The sequence below is a fragment of the Danio aesculapii genome, chromosome 17, assembly GCF_903798145.1.
Source record: "Danio aesculapii chromosome 17, fDanAes4.1, whole genome shotgun sequence".
NCBI classification, from domain to species: domain Eukaryota; kingdom Metazoa; phylum Chordata; class Actinopteri; order Cypriniformes; family Danionidae; genus Danio; species Danio aesculapii.
Window position 1 is genome coordinate 37,865,222 of NC_079451.1, and position 15,490 is coordinate 37,880,711.

The following is a 15,490-nucleotide window of genomic DNA, read 5'->3' on the forward strand; positions in this document are numbered from 1 at the left end:
ATTTCTTCCACTTCTTATACAGTTGAAGTCGGAATTATGTCTATGTTTTTCCCAATTTCTGTTTAACGGAGAGAAGATTTTTTTTCAGCACATTTCTAAACATAATAGATAACTGATTTCTTTTATCTTTGCCATGATGACAGTATCTAATATTTTACTAGATATTTTTCAAGATACTAGTATTCAGCTTAAAGTGCAATGCAAAGGCTTTAATAGGTTAATTATGTTCATTTGGCATATTGGGGTAATTAGGCAAATCATTGTATAATGATGGTGTGTTCTGTAGATATTGCTGAAGAGGGCTAATAATATTGACCTTAAAATGGTTTTAAAAATATTATAAACTGCTTTTATTCTAGCCAAAATAAAACAAATCAAACTTTCTCCAGAAGAAAAAATATTATAGGAAATACTGTGAAAATTTCCTTGCTCTGTTAAACATCATTGTGGAAATATTTGAAAAAGAAAAGAAATTCCCAAGAGGGCTAATAATTGTGACTTCAACTGTAAGTGACCTAGTTATTAAAGGTGTGTGCTCGTTATGATGACTACTACATATTTCTAATATCTGTTTACACAAACTAGAGCTGCATAAATCCTTTTGTAATTCTAGTTTAAATCAGAGATCAAAATTCTTCCATGATTCTGAACCGACAACTAAAATAATAATATCTAGAGGTTTGATGTTGACAAAAATGATGATTCAGAATCTACTATTATATTAAATGTTTCAATTTAATGTTATTAAATCAATCAACGAATAAATCAGCGTTTCGAGGAATAATTCAAACACAAATGCAGGTCAGCATTGTCATAATGATGAAGGAATATTCAAGTGTTAAATAACTTTTTATTATTTGCCAAAGGTTGTTTTTGAAAAGCCTGTAGACTGACTTTTATGTAAAAGACTATGAGGAATGTTTTTTGTGGGACAGTTTATGCACCGTCATGTACAAGCATGTTGTGATGATGAGATGCTTTCTTTACTGCTGTTTTCATTCTGCAGTCATGTTGATTTAGTTTTTGAGAGGAAAGAGCACAGCCCATAGTTGCATATTCATCTAAACATCAGAATAGATAGATGTTCATTATCAGTATTTCAAACTTCTTGTTTCTTCCAATAACAAAGATCCTAAAAAAGATTTTTGTTAATAGATACAACCATCTTTAAAGCGTCAAGCTAATTTCAAATGATTGAATCTTTTTTAATTGTTACCAAAGACATCAGTGTTTATATCTCAACAATAAACTTTTATCTTGGATTTGTAAGACTAATGGCTGTTTCATATCTAGATATGACAATGATTTTAACAGGTTTTTACAAACACATTGTTGTCATTCAGGAAAACTGCATAAGTGTTTGAGATTTTTTTTAAACGATTAATCATGCAGCTTGTATGAAAAATACATATTTAATAGAGATCCAGCTGGGAAATTATTGAACATGTCACCATTTTTCTCAGAAAACTTATTTCTAAAGGTGGTTGACTTTAAATTTCCCCTGATGTTGGTAACAACCAAATAAATCCTTATATGCAAATAAAACAAATGTAATTACTTTACAGATTAAGTTATGCATAATAAAATGAAATGACGCAGGGAAAAGTATTGAACACAAGAAGAAAATAAGGTGTAGAAAGGCAGTGAAAGCCCAGACAGCAGCTGAAATCTCTCAGGAGTTCTTCAGCAACCCTCTGCCCTTCGTCATTGTAAATGAATATCAGCTGCTTCAGTCTGACAGATGACAACCAGATTGAAACCAGAGTGCACCAGATGAAACCAGAGTGCACATTTCAGCAAGACAATGATCCAAAATCAAAGCACAGCCAAGGAAACTCTCAAATGCTTTCAGAGAAAGAAAATCAAGCTGCAGAATGGCCCAGCCAATCACCTGACTTGAATCCAATAAAAAAAATACAAATTAAAGATCAGATTTGATAGACAAGACCCACAGAGCCATCAAGATTTTTACACTCTGTTGAAGTCTGTGAAAAACACACACCGGAGCAAATCCTGTGAATTCATTCTCCATATGAGAGGCGTCTTTAAGCTGCCATCACCAAAAAAAGCCTTTTATATAAAGTATTAAAAACATTTCAGCACTTTCTCCATGTGTCATTTCACTGTTATCACACATAACTCATTTGTCAGATTTTTTTTGCTTTTACTAAAATCTGGTTCAATTCCATGTCAGCGGTAATATTATTCCCAGGAAAAAACATGACATGTTCAATACTTATTTTCCCTGCTGTGTATGTAGAATTCAAAAAGCCTTGTTATTAGTGACACCACTGGCTGTAAAGTGAATCATAATTAAAATTACACCATCATGATAGTTTAATCGAAAACTATATTTGACAGTATATATTATGTACATTTAAACTACAGTTTGAATGAATCCACTTTCTTTGCATGACACACTGGTATTATAGCACAGAATAGCTCTTTCGGTGTTATCTTAAACACTCGATAAGCATTTGTTTTATTTGTCAAAAAGAGGTGTATCTTGAGAGTATATATAAAATTTGTGATGCACAAATTTTTTGACTGCCAAAAAGTATCAACCAAAAATGGCATTATTGCTTTTCGGACAAAAGATAAAAACGGCCAAAACCAGGAGCAAAAAAAAAAGCTATGCTTACCGGGAAAGCAAATTACACTCAAATAGTGTGACGACTGGACATTTTATGTAGTATACTTGCTCCTGCTGCCTGCAATAGTGCTATTGTGCTGTCATGGCAGCACTGGTAAAATATCACCTCTCGAATCTTTCACATTTTATTTAAACTGTTATTTAAAGTCAGTATAATTTAAAGGCCACCTATTTTCCCCTTTTTTTTCAAGATTTAAGATAAGTTTGTGTCTTCAGAATGTGTCTGTAAAGTTTCAACTCAAAACACCCATCAGATTATTTATTATAGCTTTCAGAATATTGGAATTTTCTGCTCTGAACTCAATGTAGCTGTTTTTGTGGCCTGTGCCTTTAATGCTAGTTCTCCCCGCCCACCGTTTCCAGAGTGTGCCTCAATCTTCGCCTCGGCTGTGTCAGATAAACATCACAGTGACAGACATGAAGGAAGCAGATCTCACGTAACATTTGTGAGAAATACTACAGTAAGAACTTTCCCAATGATTATTTGATGTATTTGTTGTGGAGTTAACTCAAGCCTTTCTGCAATGATGAGTCACACACAATGTCATTACAAAGTTCACACACACACACAGAGCGCGTTTAACTTTCCACTGCTTTTGCCAGGCAAATGTGCCAGGATACACGTTAATATCCACTGCTCTATGGATAACTATTATCCTAATGTACAAAATAAACCTGATTTAACATCCACAAACCGGGTTTGAAGTGTCTTCTTGTATAATTGTACTGACATTCGGCTGTGGTGATAAAGTAAAGACGCTAAAATCGCTGCAATTCATTACAAACATGGACAGTTTTAAAACGTTTTAAGCTTGTAAAACTCACTCTTGATCACATTTGATGAGGATTGATGATCACAGAGAGCTGAACAGATCTTTTAATCCCAGTTGCTTTGCGCACGTCCTGTCTTGTTGATATGATTATACGCATTACTACGGAGACATGTTAATACGCGGCTGTCAATCAATTCGGTGGGCGGGGAAACCACACTCCTACAACATCTTATGGTGGGCCTCAAAACGGGAGGGATTTGGATCCTATTTTAACATCCGAAAATGAAAAAAAGAAAGATTTATTGCCTTTATATCACCCCAATATGATTGTGGACACACTATGCCTGCACACAGTTCTGTCCAAACAACTAACAAAAGATGATTTTCATCATATGTGCCCTTTAAATTATTGAGTTAAATTTTAAACGTCCTAAACATTTAAAAATGACTTCATATTATTGGATAAAATGATAAATAATTAATACAGAGCATTTTTGGTTTCGGTTTTCAGCCAAGTGCATTCCAGAATTTTCATTTCGGTAAATCCCTAGAGGAAAAAGCACATCCAGCACATTTGATTTTCCCAGCAAAACACCCTGAATTTTTCAAATCAAAATCACTCGCCAGGCTTTTATAGACAACTCAGAAAGCTCTAGGTTTTAGGCTTTTAAGTCATACACACTATATTACACAGAATAATAATAATAAAAAAACAATGAATGCATGTCAAATTCTTACATACAGCCCTTTTATCATGCTTTAGTTTAAAATAAATCCAAACGCATATTGATTGTGTAGGCTTTTGGTGGCTCACCCCTCATCCCGCTGCCCTCCTCATGGAATGTACTCCGGCCGGCAGTGTGTTCCTCCAGGTGTTCGCTGCCTCCGCTGCCCGAGGATGCCACGCTGCTCTGGGGGGAGATGGGGGCATGTTCGGGTGCCGGCCCGCGGGGACGCAGGTCCTCCTGGGACAGCCATCCGTGGCCCAGTGGCTGGTTGGAGCCACCGCTCATCGGAGGGGTCAGAGACACCGAACGCCTCAGAGGACTATGCTGCCCACCTGACAGGACTGAGGGAAAACAAACACACATGCGCCATGAGAATCATTGTCAACAAGTCAGGGCTGTTTTATTTCCGGAAACCTCCACTAAACACTTTAAGATGACAGGATTAGGTGATGTGTCGTTGCTAAGCAGAACTTTTAAAACATACTATTTTCTGTCTAGTCGGTGTGGACAATCGTACAGGGGTCACACTACACTTCAAGTATGCTAAATTATTTTGGACTGCAATGAATATCAGCAACAGGATACCATTTCATACTCCAGAGCTATTTTGAATAATTAATAAATAATAAAGAATTTCAAATATACAACCCGTCAACACGTGTTATTCTTATATTTGACAATTTTTAAAAGACCAAAACAATAGATTTTTAGATTCTAGTTAATTCCATTTTATCAACCCATTACTGATTTTCTCACATCCTTTTTTATACACAGTACATGTAGACTAAAAGCAAGAGAGGCATTTAAAGATTAGCATTGGTTAACAAAAAAGGCTGCCACATAAATAAAATAAAAGACTACACTTATTTTTTACACCAAAAAGCCTCACAAAATAGTTTTTCATGTTTCATGTTCATGTTTTTTACTTTGTTGACCTAGTTACCCTAAATCAGGGGTGTTCAACCATGTTTCTGGAGATCTACCTTCCTACCTTCAGCTCCAACCCTCATCAAACACACCAATCAATTAGGACCCGAACAGCACTTAATAATTACCGGCAGGTGTGTTTGATATGGGTTGCAACTGAAATCTGCAAGAATGTAGATCTCCAGGAACAGGGTTGGTCTCCCTTGCCCTAAATAGACTAAAATCCCACTAAACTCACCAAATTCATCATTATAAATATAATAAAAATATAAATTATTATAATTTAGTATTTAAACAATTTAAAAGTGTTTTTATTTGTATGTAATAATATATTTATGCATTTATTTATTTATTACTCTCCACCATTATATCTTATTATATAATATCCCACTTAGATGACATGGAAAATATCTAACCATAATAATTTACGTAAGTTATTCATTATTAAATATAATATTATAAATTACAATAAAACATTGGCGTCCCGGTGGCGCAGTGGGTATAGCACAATCGTCTCACAGCAAGAAGGTTCGAGACCTGGCTAGGTCAGTTGGCATTTCTGTGTAGAGTTTGCATGTTCTCTCGGTGTTGCCGTGGGTTTCCTCTGGGTCCCTCTGTGCTTCACGTGTGTGTGCGCGAGTGACGTATCGGTTTGCTTAAAGAGGCTGGCAAGACAATCTCATTTAAATTTGTTGACAGACAGTTTGAGATACCTGTCGTAATTGAGTTATTTGTCGGTCTGGCAATATTTAATTGAATGTGAAGAGACTTTCAACCAGCACAGCAAAAAATGTTTCTGAAGACCATCACCTACTGCACCTTTGACTTGCATTAAATCAATTACCAAATTTTACCACAAAAGAAATCATGTTTAATGTCCTAATAAAGAAACAACTGCCCCTCAATCTCATATGCTACACTGTTAAAATTTCCCGAAGAATCTACAGCAGCTTGCCAGCAACTTACTGTAAATCAGTTACAGCAATAATACTGTATTTACATTGGCATTTATCTTGCTGTATATATATTTACAGAATTGTATGAATATCCTTACTGTAAAATATACAGTAATTTTCACAATACTACTTTAAAATACAGTAACATACCGCATAACTGTCCTACAGTAAAATATAGTTCATTTTAAAAACTGTGTAATTTTTAAAAATCGTTAGCAGTTTAAGTAAATGAACTGAACTATGCTTTTTAACAACTCTCATGCCAGCAAAAAAAATCTCTTACGTCAAAACAGCAATGACTAACAGCTCCTGTAGCACTAAATAGCAACAAAAACACACATTTATTTGTTTCCTCTGAGGGGGGAAAAAATCTGGCAAGCCAAACAAGCTGTGAGTCTTTTCCACTGCACCCACTAAACAGGTGAGTCTGTTCTGCTCTTCTGGAACATTCAGACCATCACGGGTGAAAGGAAAGAGGAAACAAACAGAGATGAGATGGAGAAGATACGTTAAAGGCCGTGTGGAGTTCATCCTTTCCTCCTATATGCGGCTGTAAATGTTTGGACTATGTATAGGTCTTCGCGGGCTAGTTTAAAATAGGTGCCCAGCTACCATTACCAAGTTCCAGTCCCTAAATACTAGCCATTTACCTTAAATACAAACCCCCCACAAAGGATACCTTACAAGGGAAGAGCCGGAATGGTACGTGGTGCTCAGTTGGGGAGGTGAGAGAGTGTTTGTGTGGGTAAAGCAGGACTCAGGATGCTCTACTTATTCAGTTTACAATGCTGGGTGGAGATTATGTAGAAAAATAGAGGTCTTTTTTTTTTGAAGATATTGTTAAACTTAAATACTTTTTAAAACAAGTGCACTGACCAGATACATGTTTATTATATCTGTTGTACTTTGATGACTGAATCTCAACTCAGTTTGCTTCATTATAAAATATCAGAAATACATAAAAATACTGTAATTGATTATGTTTACTTACTGTTCATATACAGTGTTCAGCATATATAAGTACACCCCTCACAAATCTATCTTTTAAATTCATAGTTTTAATAGGAAGCTATACAATATTATATTTGTGCACATTAGATTAGTCAGCACTGAAGCCAAATCTGGAGCTTATCTTACAAAATAACTTACGATAACGGTTCAAAAACTAGTACAGCCAAATTTATATGTTATAGAACAATCAAGAGATGCAAAAAATGTAACAATTTAGTTGAAATTTTGTAGGTTGCAGTTTTGTTTTTGCAATATTTTGCTTGTATTTAAATATTTAAAATATTGTTTTAATAAATAGATCTGTTTAATAAATCTGTTTTGTTTAAATGCACCAAAATACATTGCCTATATTCACTGAGAAATGGATAAAAATATTCCTTTTCAAAATGGAGTGTACTCAATTATGCTGAGCACTGTACATACATACATACATACATACATACATACATACATGCATACATACATGCATACATACATAAGCAAATAAATAGTTTTTTACTTTGTTGACCCAGTTACCCTAAAATCAGACTAAACTCAGCAAATTATAAAATACTATTAAATTATCTTTACTATAATTCAGTTTTTCAAGCCTTTAAATGTATTTTATTTGTATATGTCTGTAATAATATATTTATGCAGTTTTTTGTAATTATTTTTTATTTATTTATTTTTACTTTCCACCATTATGTTATTATATAAATGTACAATATTTACATTAATTATTAAACTCTCACTTAGTTCACAAGACATGGTCTCTAACCATAATAATTAAGCCATTCATTATAAAATAAAATATTATAAATTACAATAAAACTTTACAAATAATTGATGAATAAATATCCTCACTTTGGTTATCCTACATAGGCCAAACTCACTGAATACATCATTATAAACTATTATAAAAACTTTAATTTACTACATTTCAATAAAAAAATTAACTAAATACTTTGATATATGGATGGATGGATACATAGATACATACTGTAGATAGATGTATGTATGGATGGATGGATGGATGAATGGAAGGAAAGATAGGTATATGGACAAACAGGTAGGTAGACAGACAGACAGATAGATGGATGGATGGATGGATGGATGGATGGATGGATGGATGGATGGATGGATGGATGGACGGACAGATAGACGGACAGATAGACAGATAGATAGACAGATAGATAGACAGACAGACAGACAGACAGACAGACAGACAGACAGACAGACAGACAGACAGACAGACAGACAGACAGACAGACAGACAGACAGACAGACAGATAGATAGATAGATAGATAGATAGATAGATAGATAGATAGATAGATAGATAGATAGATAGATAGATAGATAGATAGATAGATGAAGAGATAGAACTGAATTAAATGAAATGCTTGTGAACTTAGGACATCCTATACCCTAACCCTAACCCAGCTGAATTGAGTAACCTGCATTGTTAAGCAGCCATAACCACAACAGTATTTCGTCCAATGCACAGAAAAGGTCATGCATTAAAAGCCTAAACATCCTGAGGCTGCCGGAGGTGAGTTGTGATACCAGTCCTTTGTGCTTCTGAAACTCTAAGTAGACAAAAATAAAGAGGATCTTGTTGAGCAGTGCTCTAAATGTGCCCTTATTTATATCCTCAGCTGTCTCCTTCATCAGAAAAAAAGACCCTTGCATTCTTAGCTGGAAATATCATGCACTGACCACAGATATGTTCAATCTGAATATCTTTGTTACGCCCCACAGCACAGCAGTGCCGCATCTACACATTTTTTCCTTTCACTTCATGGGCGAAGGCTTCTGATATTGACGTGTGGAAGATAAAGCTGAAGTCAATTTTTTTGACGATCCATTGTGGTGCTGATAATGGAACTTTTTAGAACGTTATACAAATGTGCAAATTGTTGCCTTGCTAACGTAAGTCTAGGGAGTATGATTCTCGCTTGGGGTGTGAGAGGTCCCGGGTCCCGAGTTCATATCCCAGACGAGCCGCTACTTTATGTTACGACCCTAGTCTAGGGTCAAGGATGAAACATAAATGAACACTTGACAAATAAATGGACCCGACCCCAAGGGTTCATAAAAATGATTTTATTTGTCCAGTGTACTTTTATGTTACGTCCTTGACTCTAGAGCAGGGTCATAACAGTAATGGAAACAGCAATATGGACGATGATCAGATATTTTGTTGTTTTTCTTTTACTATATTTACTTAATTGAATAGGAGTTTGAATGTTCTCCCTGTGTTTGTGTGGGTTTCCTCTGGGTGCTGCGATTTACTTTAGTCCAAACACATACACAAAGTGAATTGGATGAACTAAATTGGCCATAGTGTATGAGTGTGTGTGTGTGTGTGTGTGCGTGTGTGTGTGTGTGTGTGTGTGTATGAATGTGAGAGAGTATGGATGTTTTCCAGTACTGGGTTGCGGCTGGAAAGGGATCTGCTGCGTAAAACATATGCTGGAATAGCTGGCGGTTCATTCTGCTGTGGAGACCCCTGAAAAGTAACGAACCAACCCGAAAGAAAATAAATAAATGAATGAATGAGTGTGTTTGGGTGTTTCCCAGTACTGGGTTGCGACTGAAAGGGCAACCGCTGCGTAAAACATATGCCAGAATAATTGGCGGTTCATTCCACTGTGGCAACCCTGATAAATAAGAAACTAACCCAAAGGAAAATGAATGAATGAATATATGAGTGTGTATGGGTGTTTCCCAGTACTGGGTTGTGGCTGAAAGGGCATCTGCTGCGAAAAACATGCCAGAATAGTTGGTGGTTCATTCCACTGTGGTGACCCCTGATAAATAAGGGACTAAGCCGTAGGAAAAATAATGAACTTCACTGAATAATGTAAAGAAGTGCCCACTCACTTGTATTGGTCCCACTGCCTGTACCCACAGCGTTGATGGTGGAAGGCACAGAGGATGATGGGTACAGAGAAAGATGCCCGTTTTCACAGCCCTGCTGCTGCTGCTGCTGTTGCCAGCTTCCCAGACCGGAGTCTCTGGAGCTCTGCCAGCCGTTGAGTCGGTCGTCCGACCCATACCGCTGGTGGTGTGGGTAGAGGTGTGGAGGCTGGCCATGGTGGGACGACGGTGGGCGTTCAAGCGAGTCTGAGGCTCCTCGGGCGGCTGCACGCTCCTCCAGGTGGTTGAGCCACAGGGCCAGGTTAGCCCGGTCATCCAGGGACGTTGCAGGGTGGATGAGGGCATAGGATAAAAGTTGCCTGCTTTCCTCCAAGTGCCGGCCATGTTCGATGGTGTGGCCCAGGATCTTCGGCAGGAGGCTCATGTACTCCACTTTGGCCTCGACGTTGCCCGGTTTGAGGAGAGGCAAGTGGGTCAGGACTAGAGAGATGACCCGCTCCTTCGGTTCACTTTGCCACTGACTGATCAACACTGAAAAAACAAGAGAGGAAGATTGGAATAGATTTAGCAAAAAGGACAAAAATATACAATTAAGGAATTTAAAGTTAATTTACATACAACGGCACTGTAAAAATAATAAATAATAATAATAATAATAATAATAACAGGGGCGTCACGGTGGTACAGTGGGTAACACGATCTTATCACAGCAAGATTTGAGCTGGTTTGAGCCTTGGCGGGTTGGCATTTCTGTGTGGAGTTTGCATGGTCTGTGGCTGTGGCGACCCCAGGTTAATAAAGGGACTAAGCCAAAAAGGAAATGAACGAATGAATAATAATAATAATAATAATAATAATAATAATATTAATAATAATAATAATAAACAGATCCAAAGATTTGCTTAATTATGACAAAAAACTACTTTAAATATGAAATGAATTAAATAGAGAAATTTTAATAAAATAAAATGTGATTAAAGAATAAATAAATAAATAAATAAATAAATAAATAAATAAATAAATAAATAAATAAATAAATAAATGTTATGTTTTGCAATAGTTTCAGAAATTGACACCTTATGAATAAATGGCTGAATACATTTAATAATTTGAAGCTTAGAATAAGTTTACAAAAAACACCTTAAAAATAAATACAGAATGTAAAATAAATAAATTAAATAAAAAAGCACCTTAAACATAAAAAAATAAATAAATAAATATATTTTGATGTTTCATGTTAATTTAAATAAAAGGGTGATTTGTAACCAAACAAATAAATACATTTCAAATAAATAAATAATAATTAACAAATAATTTATAAATAAAATAATATTTAAAAATAAATATGATTATTTATTCAAATATTATATATTAATTTAAAATATTTTCATTTATTTTTAAATAAAATAAATATTTTCATTCATTCATTTTCCTTCGGCTTAGTTCCTTTATCAGGGGTCGCCACAGCGGAATGAACTGCCAACTTGTTCAGCATGTTCTACACAGCGGATGCCCTTTCAGCTGCAACTCAGTACTGGGAAACACCCACGCACTTATTTACACACACATACATTACAGCCAATTTAGCTTATTCAATTCATCTATACTGCATGTCTTTGGACTGTAGGGGAAACTGGAGCACCCGGAGGAAACCCATGCAAACACAGAAATACCAACTGACCCAGCTGGGACTCGATCCAGCAACCGTCTTGCTGTGAGGTGACAGTACAACCCACTGAGCCATCGCGCCGCCCATTACATATATATTTTCCAATATTATTTTTTATATTTATTTATTATTCTTCAATTAAATGTAAATAAATAAATGTTTGGCCAATTTTTGCCATCTTAAACTAAAAAGATGTATGAAATGAAATAAGTAAATTAAATGAAAGGAACTAAAAGCTTGTCATATGTTTACAGAAAACTAAATAATAAAATAAAATGAAAATATCAGATGTGAGCTTAACCTGAGATGTGTTTTATTGCACTAATAAAATAACATGGGGAAAGTCATCCTTGTTTTTCACTCTTCAAAATAGCTGCTGCATTTTCAATATTCTTTGAGGATACTATTCATAACCAGGGTCAGACGGCCTATTGTAACATGCCTCAGAAATGAACTATAGGAACTATAGATATTTGAGGTCACGACAGAGGCTTTGTCCAGCACCAATAATAGAGAAACGCAGGCCGCAGCGTCAACTTCACATCCATGACTCATTTATTCTCTTTACTTTGGACACGGAGCCACAAATGGAGGCCAGGAATGTCTTCTTGTAGGCCTAATGATACATGACCGCAATCTCATGAAGGCTGTCTAAAACATACCCAGGTCACATTTCACCCTAAAGTAAAAAAATAAAAAAGATGTGTGGTTCCTATAGAGAATTTACAGTCGAAGTCAGAATTATTAGCCCTCCGGAATTATTAGCCCTCCTGTATATTTTCCCCCCAATTTCTGTTCCTGCAAAAGTACAAAATACTCAAGAGAGAAACAAGACTGCGATGACTGTAGCGTTAAAGAAACAGGAGCATAAATAAGCGTTTGATCATGGTGTGTATGAGCAGAGATGTCCAGCGCTCTTCTGTCATGTTCAGCAGGGAGCTGTGCTTGTTTAGATCTCATACCAATGTCACGCTAAAGACAGAAGCACACAGACTTGAGGACGACGGCATGATTAAGTGTCTCTCTGGGAGTCTTTTTCAGGCACTTTTATTTTTACTGATGGGCCGACAGGGCTTCTAGAGGGCAAGGAGACAAACTCACTTCACACCCCCTGCTGGCTCTTTATCCAGAGCTGTGGTGCTATACGTATTTTCGTGTATGTTTTGGGATATCGATGGATGGAAAGATGCAGATAAAGTCTCAGCAAAACTAATATATGTATTTTCTGTATTTTGAGATTGGTGTTTTTATTTTTCCCTGTTGATTTATGCTTTTGAATTGCATTATGGGACGTTAATCTGTCTTCCAAAAACTTCTGATCTTGAAAAGTTTGAAATAGTGACTTTTATGAACATTTTTAATAGTGTAAAGTGATATATTGTCTGGGTGTTGTACATTACAGTACAAATACCTTGTAATAAAATGCAAGTACATTTTCTGCTATTTTACAGACTTATTCATTCATTCATTTTCTTGTCAGCTTAGTCCCTTTATTAATCAGGGGTCGCCACAGCGGAATGAACTGCCAACTTATCCAGCATTTGTTTTACGCAACGGATGCCCTTCCAGCCGCAACCCATCTCTGGGAAACATCCACACACACTCATTCACACTCATACACTATGGACAATTTAGCCTACCCAATTCAACTGTACTGCATATCTTTGGACTGTGGGGGAAACCGGAGCACCCGAAGGAAACCCTCACGAACGCAGGGAGAACATGCAAACTCCACACAGAAATGCCAACTGACCAGCAGAACCAGCGACCTTCTTGCTGTGAGGCCACAGCACTACCTACTGCGCCACTGCGTCGCCATTTTACAGACATTTCTCTATATTATGATTTTAATATATTAATTATTTTAAATCTTAACTATTTCTCTATAATAATATTTATGTTTTTATACATTATATTATTTCAAACTACTAAAATGTCAATAAAAGTCACAACTGTAGAGTTGAATTTTCAACATCAAGTCAACAGAGTAAAGATCAGCATGCCATAATGCAATTCACAACCGCAAATAAACGGAAAAAACTTGTGAATCAATTCACTTGAGTTAATTAATGGATATTTTTACATTGTGCATTTGAACTTACACTAGAAACATGGTGTATAGAAATATAAAAACCAGCAACCCTTAATAAATTTTTGATACACACCAAAAAAACTCATGTAATTTTGTAGATCATGTGATTGTGAAATTAAACTAGATAACTTAATTCAACTGTGGACTGATCTCAATCTCATATGTTTTCTTAGTAACTCTGAACTAGCTTTACTTTTACCTTTAATCATTTAGCAGATGCTTTTCTCCAAAGTTCAACGCTTTCAATCAAGTCATTCATAGTAAAGAAATTACTACATCAAGTGCTACTAATAAAAAACAAGAGTAGTTATGGAATAAGACATGTTTAAAATATATTTTTTTCTATTATCAAAGTCTGTCATGAGAATGACTGGAATAACAAACTTACAAAACTGTTTACTGTAAATATCAGGTATCTGAACTGATGATAACATGACAATATTTGTGCCTCTTGAAGGTCGTTTCATGAATGAATCATTTTTTTAAAGAATCAAGTGAGTCAATGATTCAGTTATTCATTCATTTATTCATTTTCTTTTCAGCTTAGTCCCTTTATTAATCTGGGGTCGCCACAGCGGAATGAACCGCTAACTTCTCCAGCATATGTTTCACGCAGCGTATGCCCTTCCAGCAGCAACCCATCTCTGGGAAACATCCATACACACTCATTCACACACATACACTCTGGTCAATTTAGCTCACCCAATTCATCTATAGTGTATGTTTTTGGACTGTGGGGGAAACCGGATCAAACAGAGGAAACCCACGCGATCACGGGGAGAACATACAAACTCCACACAGAAATAACAGAAATTCTTGCTGTGAGGCGAACGTGTAACCCACTGCGCCACCGTGATGCCACATGATTCAGTTATCAGTTCATTTATTTGCTTGGGCTGTATCCGAATTTGGATCTATATCTTTAAATAGTGCACTATTCGAGGGAGCAGCCGTTTCCTAGTGGTGTCCGAAACCATAGAGACGTTCTGAAGTGCATTCAATCAATCCCGAATGCACGACAATAATTAGTGTAAAACCCATGTACACCCAACAGCTAGAAAAAACCCCACTATTGGTGCAAATGACATCCAACTTTATCTTTTGTGATTTAAAAAAATTTTCTCAGTGCAGGTGGCAATTTTATCACAACAATTGCTGTTTATACAGACTATTAAGCATTATATCAAAATGACCAAAATATCCCAAATGTACACATTCAAATATACATATCATAGCTGTTCACTTTTTAGAAGTTTGCAGTAATGCTTTTTTTGCCAGAAATAATATGAAATGTATGCTGGTTATATAGTTAAAAACATATTTTTTATTACATATGAAATATAAATTATTTAGCAAGCTATGAAATATCGCACAGCCCTAACATCACGGATTCTGTGGGTTTCATTAAGTAATGTTTAAAAAAAAAAAAAAAAAAAAAACTTTTTTAACACCAGTATGAATTAAATACTAATGTTCTTTTTTTGTTGTTGTTGTTGTGAGATAATGTATGAGATCATGTGATCCGGAAGTGTATAAAAAGAATAAAATGAATATATTTTTGTCAGAGAAAATAACAATGTTATTTTCATAAACTTATACTTGAACAGTTATTAAAAGTGAGCATTTTCAGGTGCCCAAAATACAGTCGTCATGTAAATGAACAGCCAAAATACATCAGCTAAATGCCCCCTTACTCAGCATTTACTTACTATAAAACACATTAGAAAGAGAGTTTGCTGGAAACATATGATCAAGCTCACGTCTTTAGCACTAAACAAGACCATGTGTTTGCAACCACAATCTAAAACCACTTAAAAA

At 35.7% G+C, this 15,490-nt stretch overlaps 1 protein-coding gene across 1 annotated transcript in view; it reads right to left on the reverse strand.

Annotated features, from left to right (window-relative positions):
* The window catches only part of samd4a (sterile alpha motif domain containing 4A), a 90,693-nt gene that overhangs the window by 29,917 nt on the left and 45,286 nt on the right, over window positions 1–15,490 (reverse strand). Inside the window, exons 3-4 of the mRNA XM_056476353.1 lie at window positions 9,915–10,442; window positions 4,241–4,495 (exon numbers count right to left, since the gene is read on the reverse strand). Coding sequence (XP_056332328.1) covers window positions 4,241–4,495; window positions 9,915–10,442 — 783 coding nt within the window. The remainder of the gene's footprint in view (window positions 1–4,240; window positions 4,496–9,914; window positions 10,443–15,490) is intronic.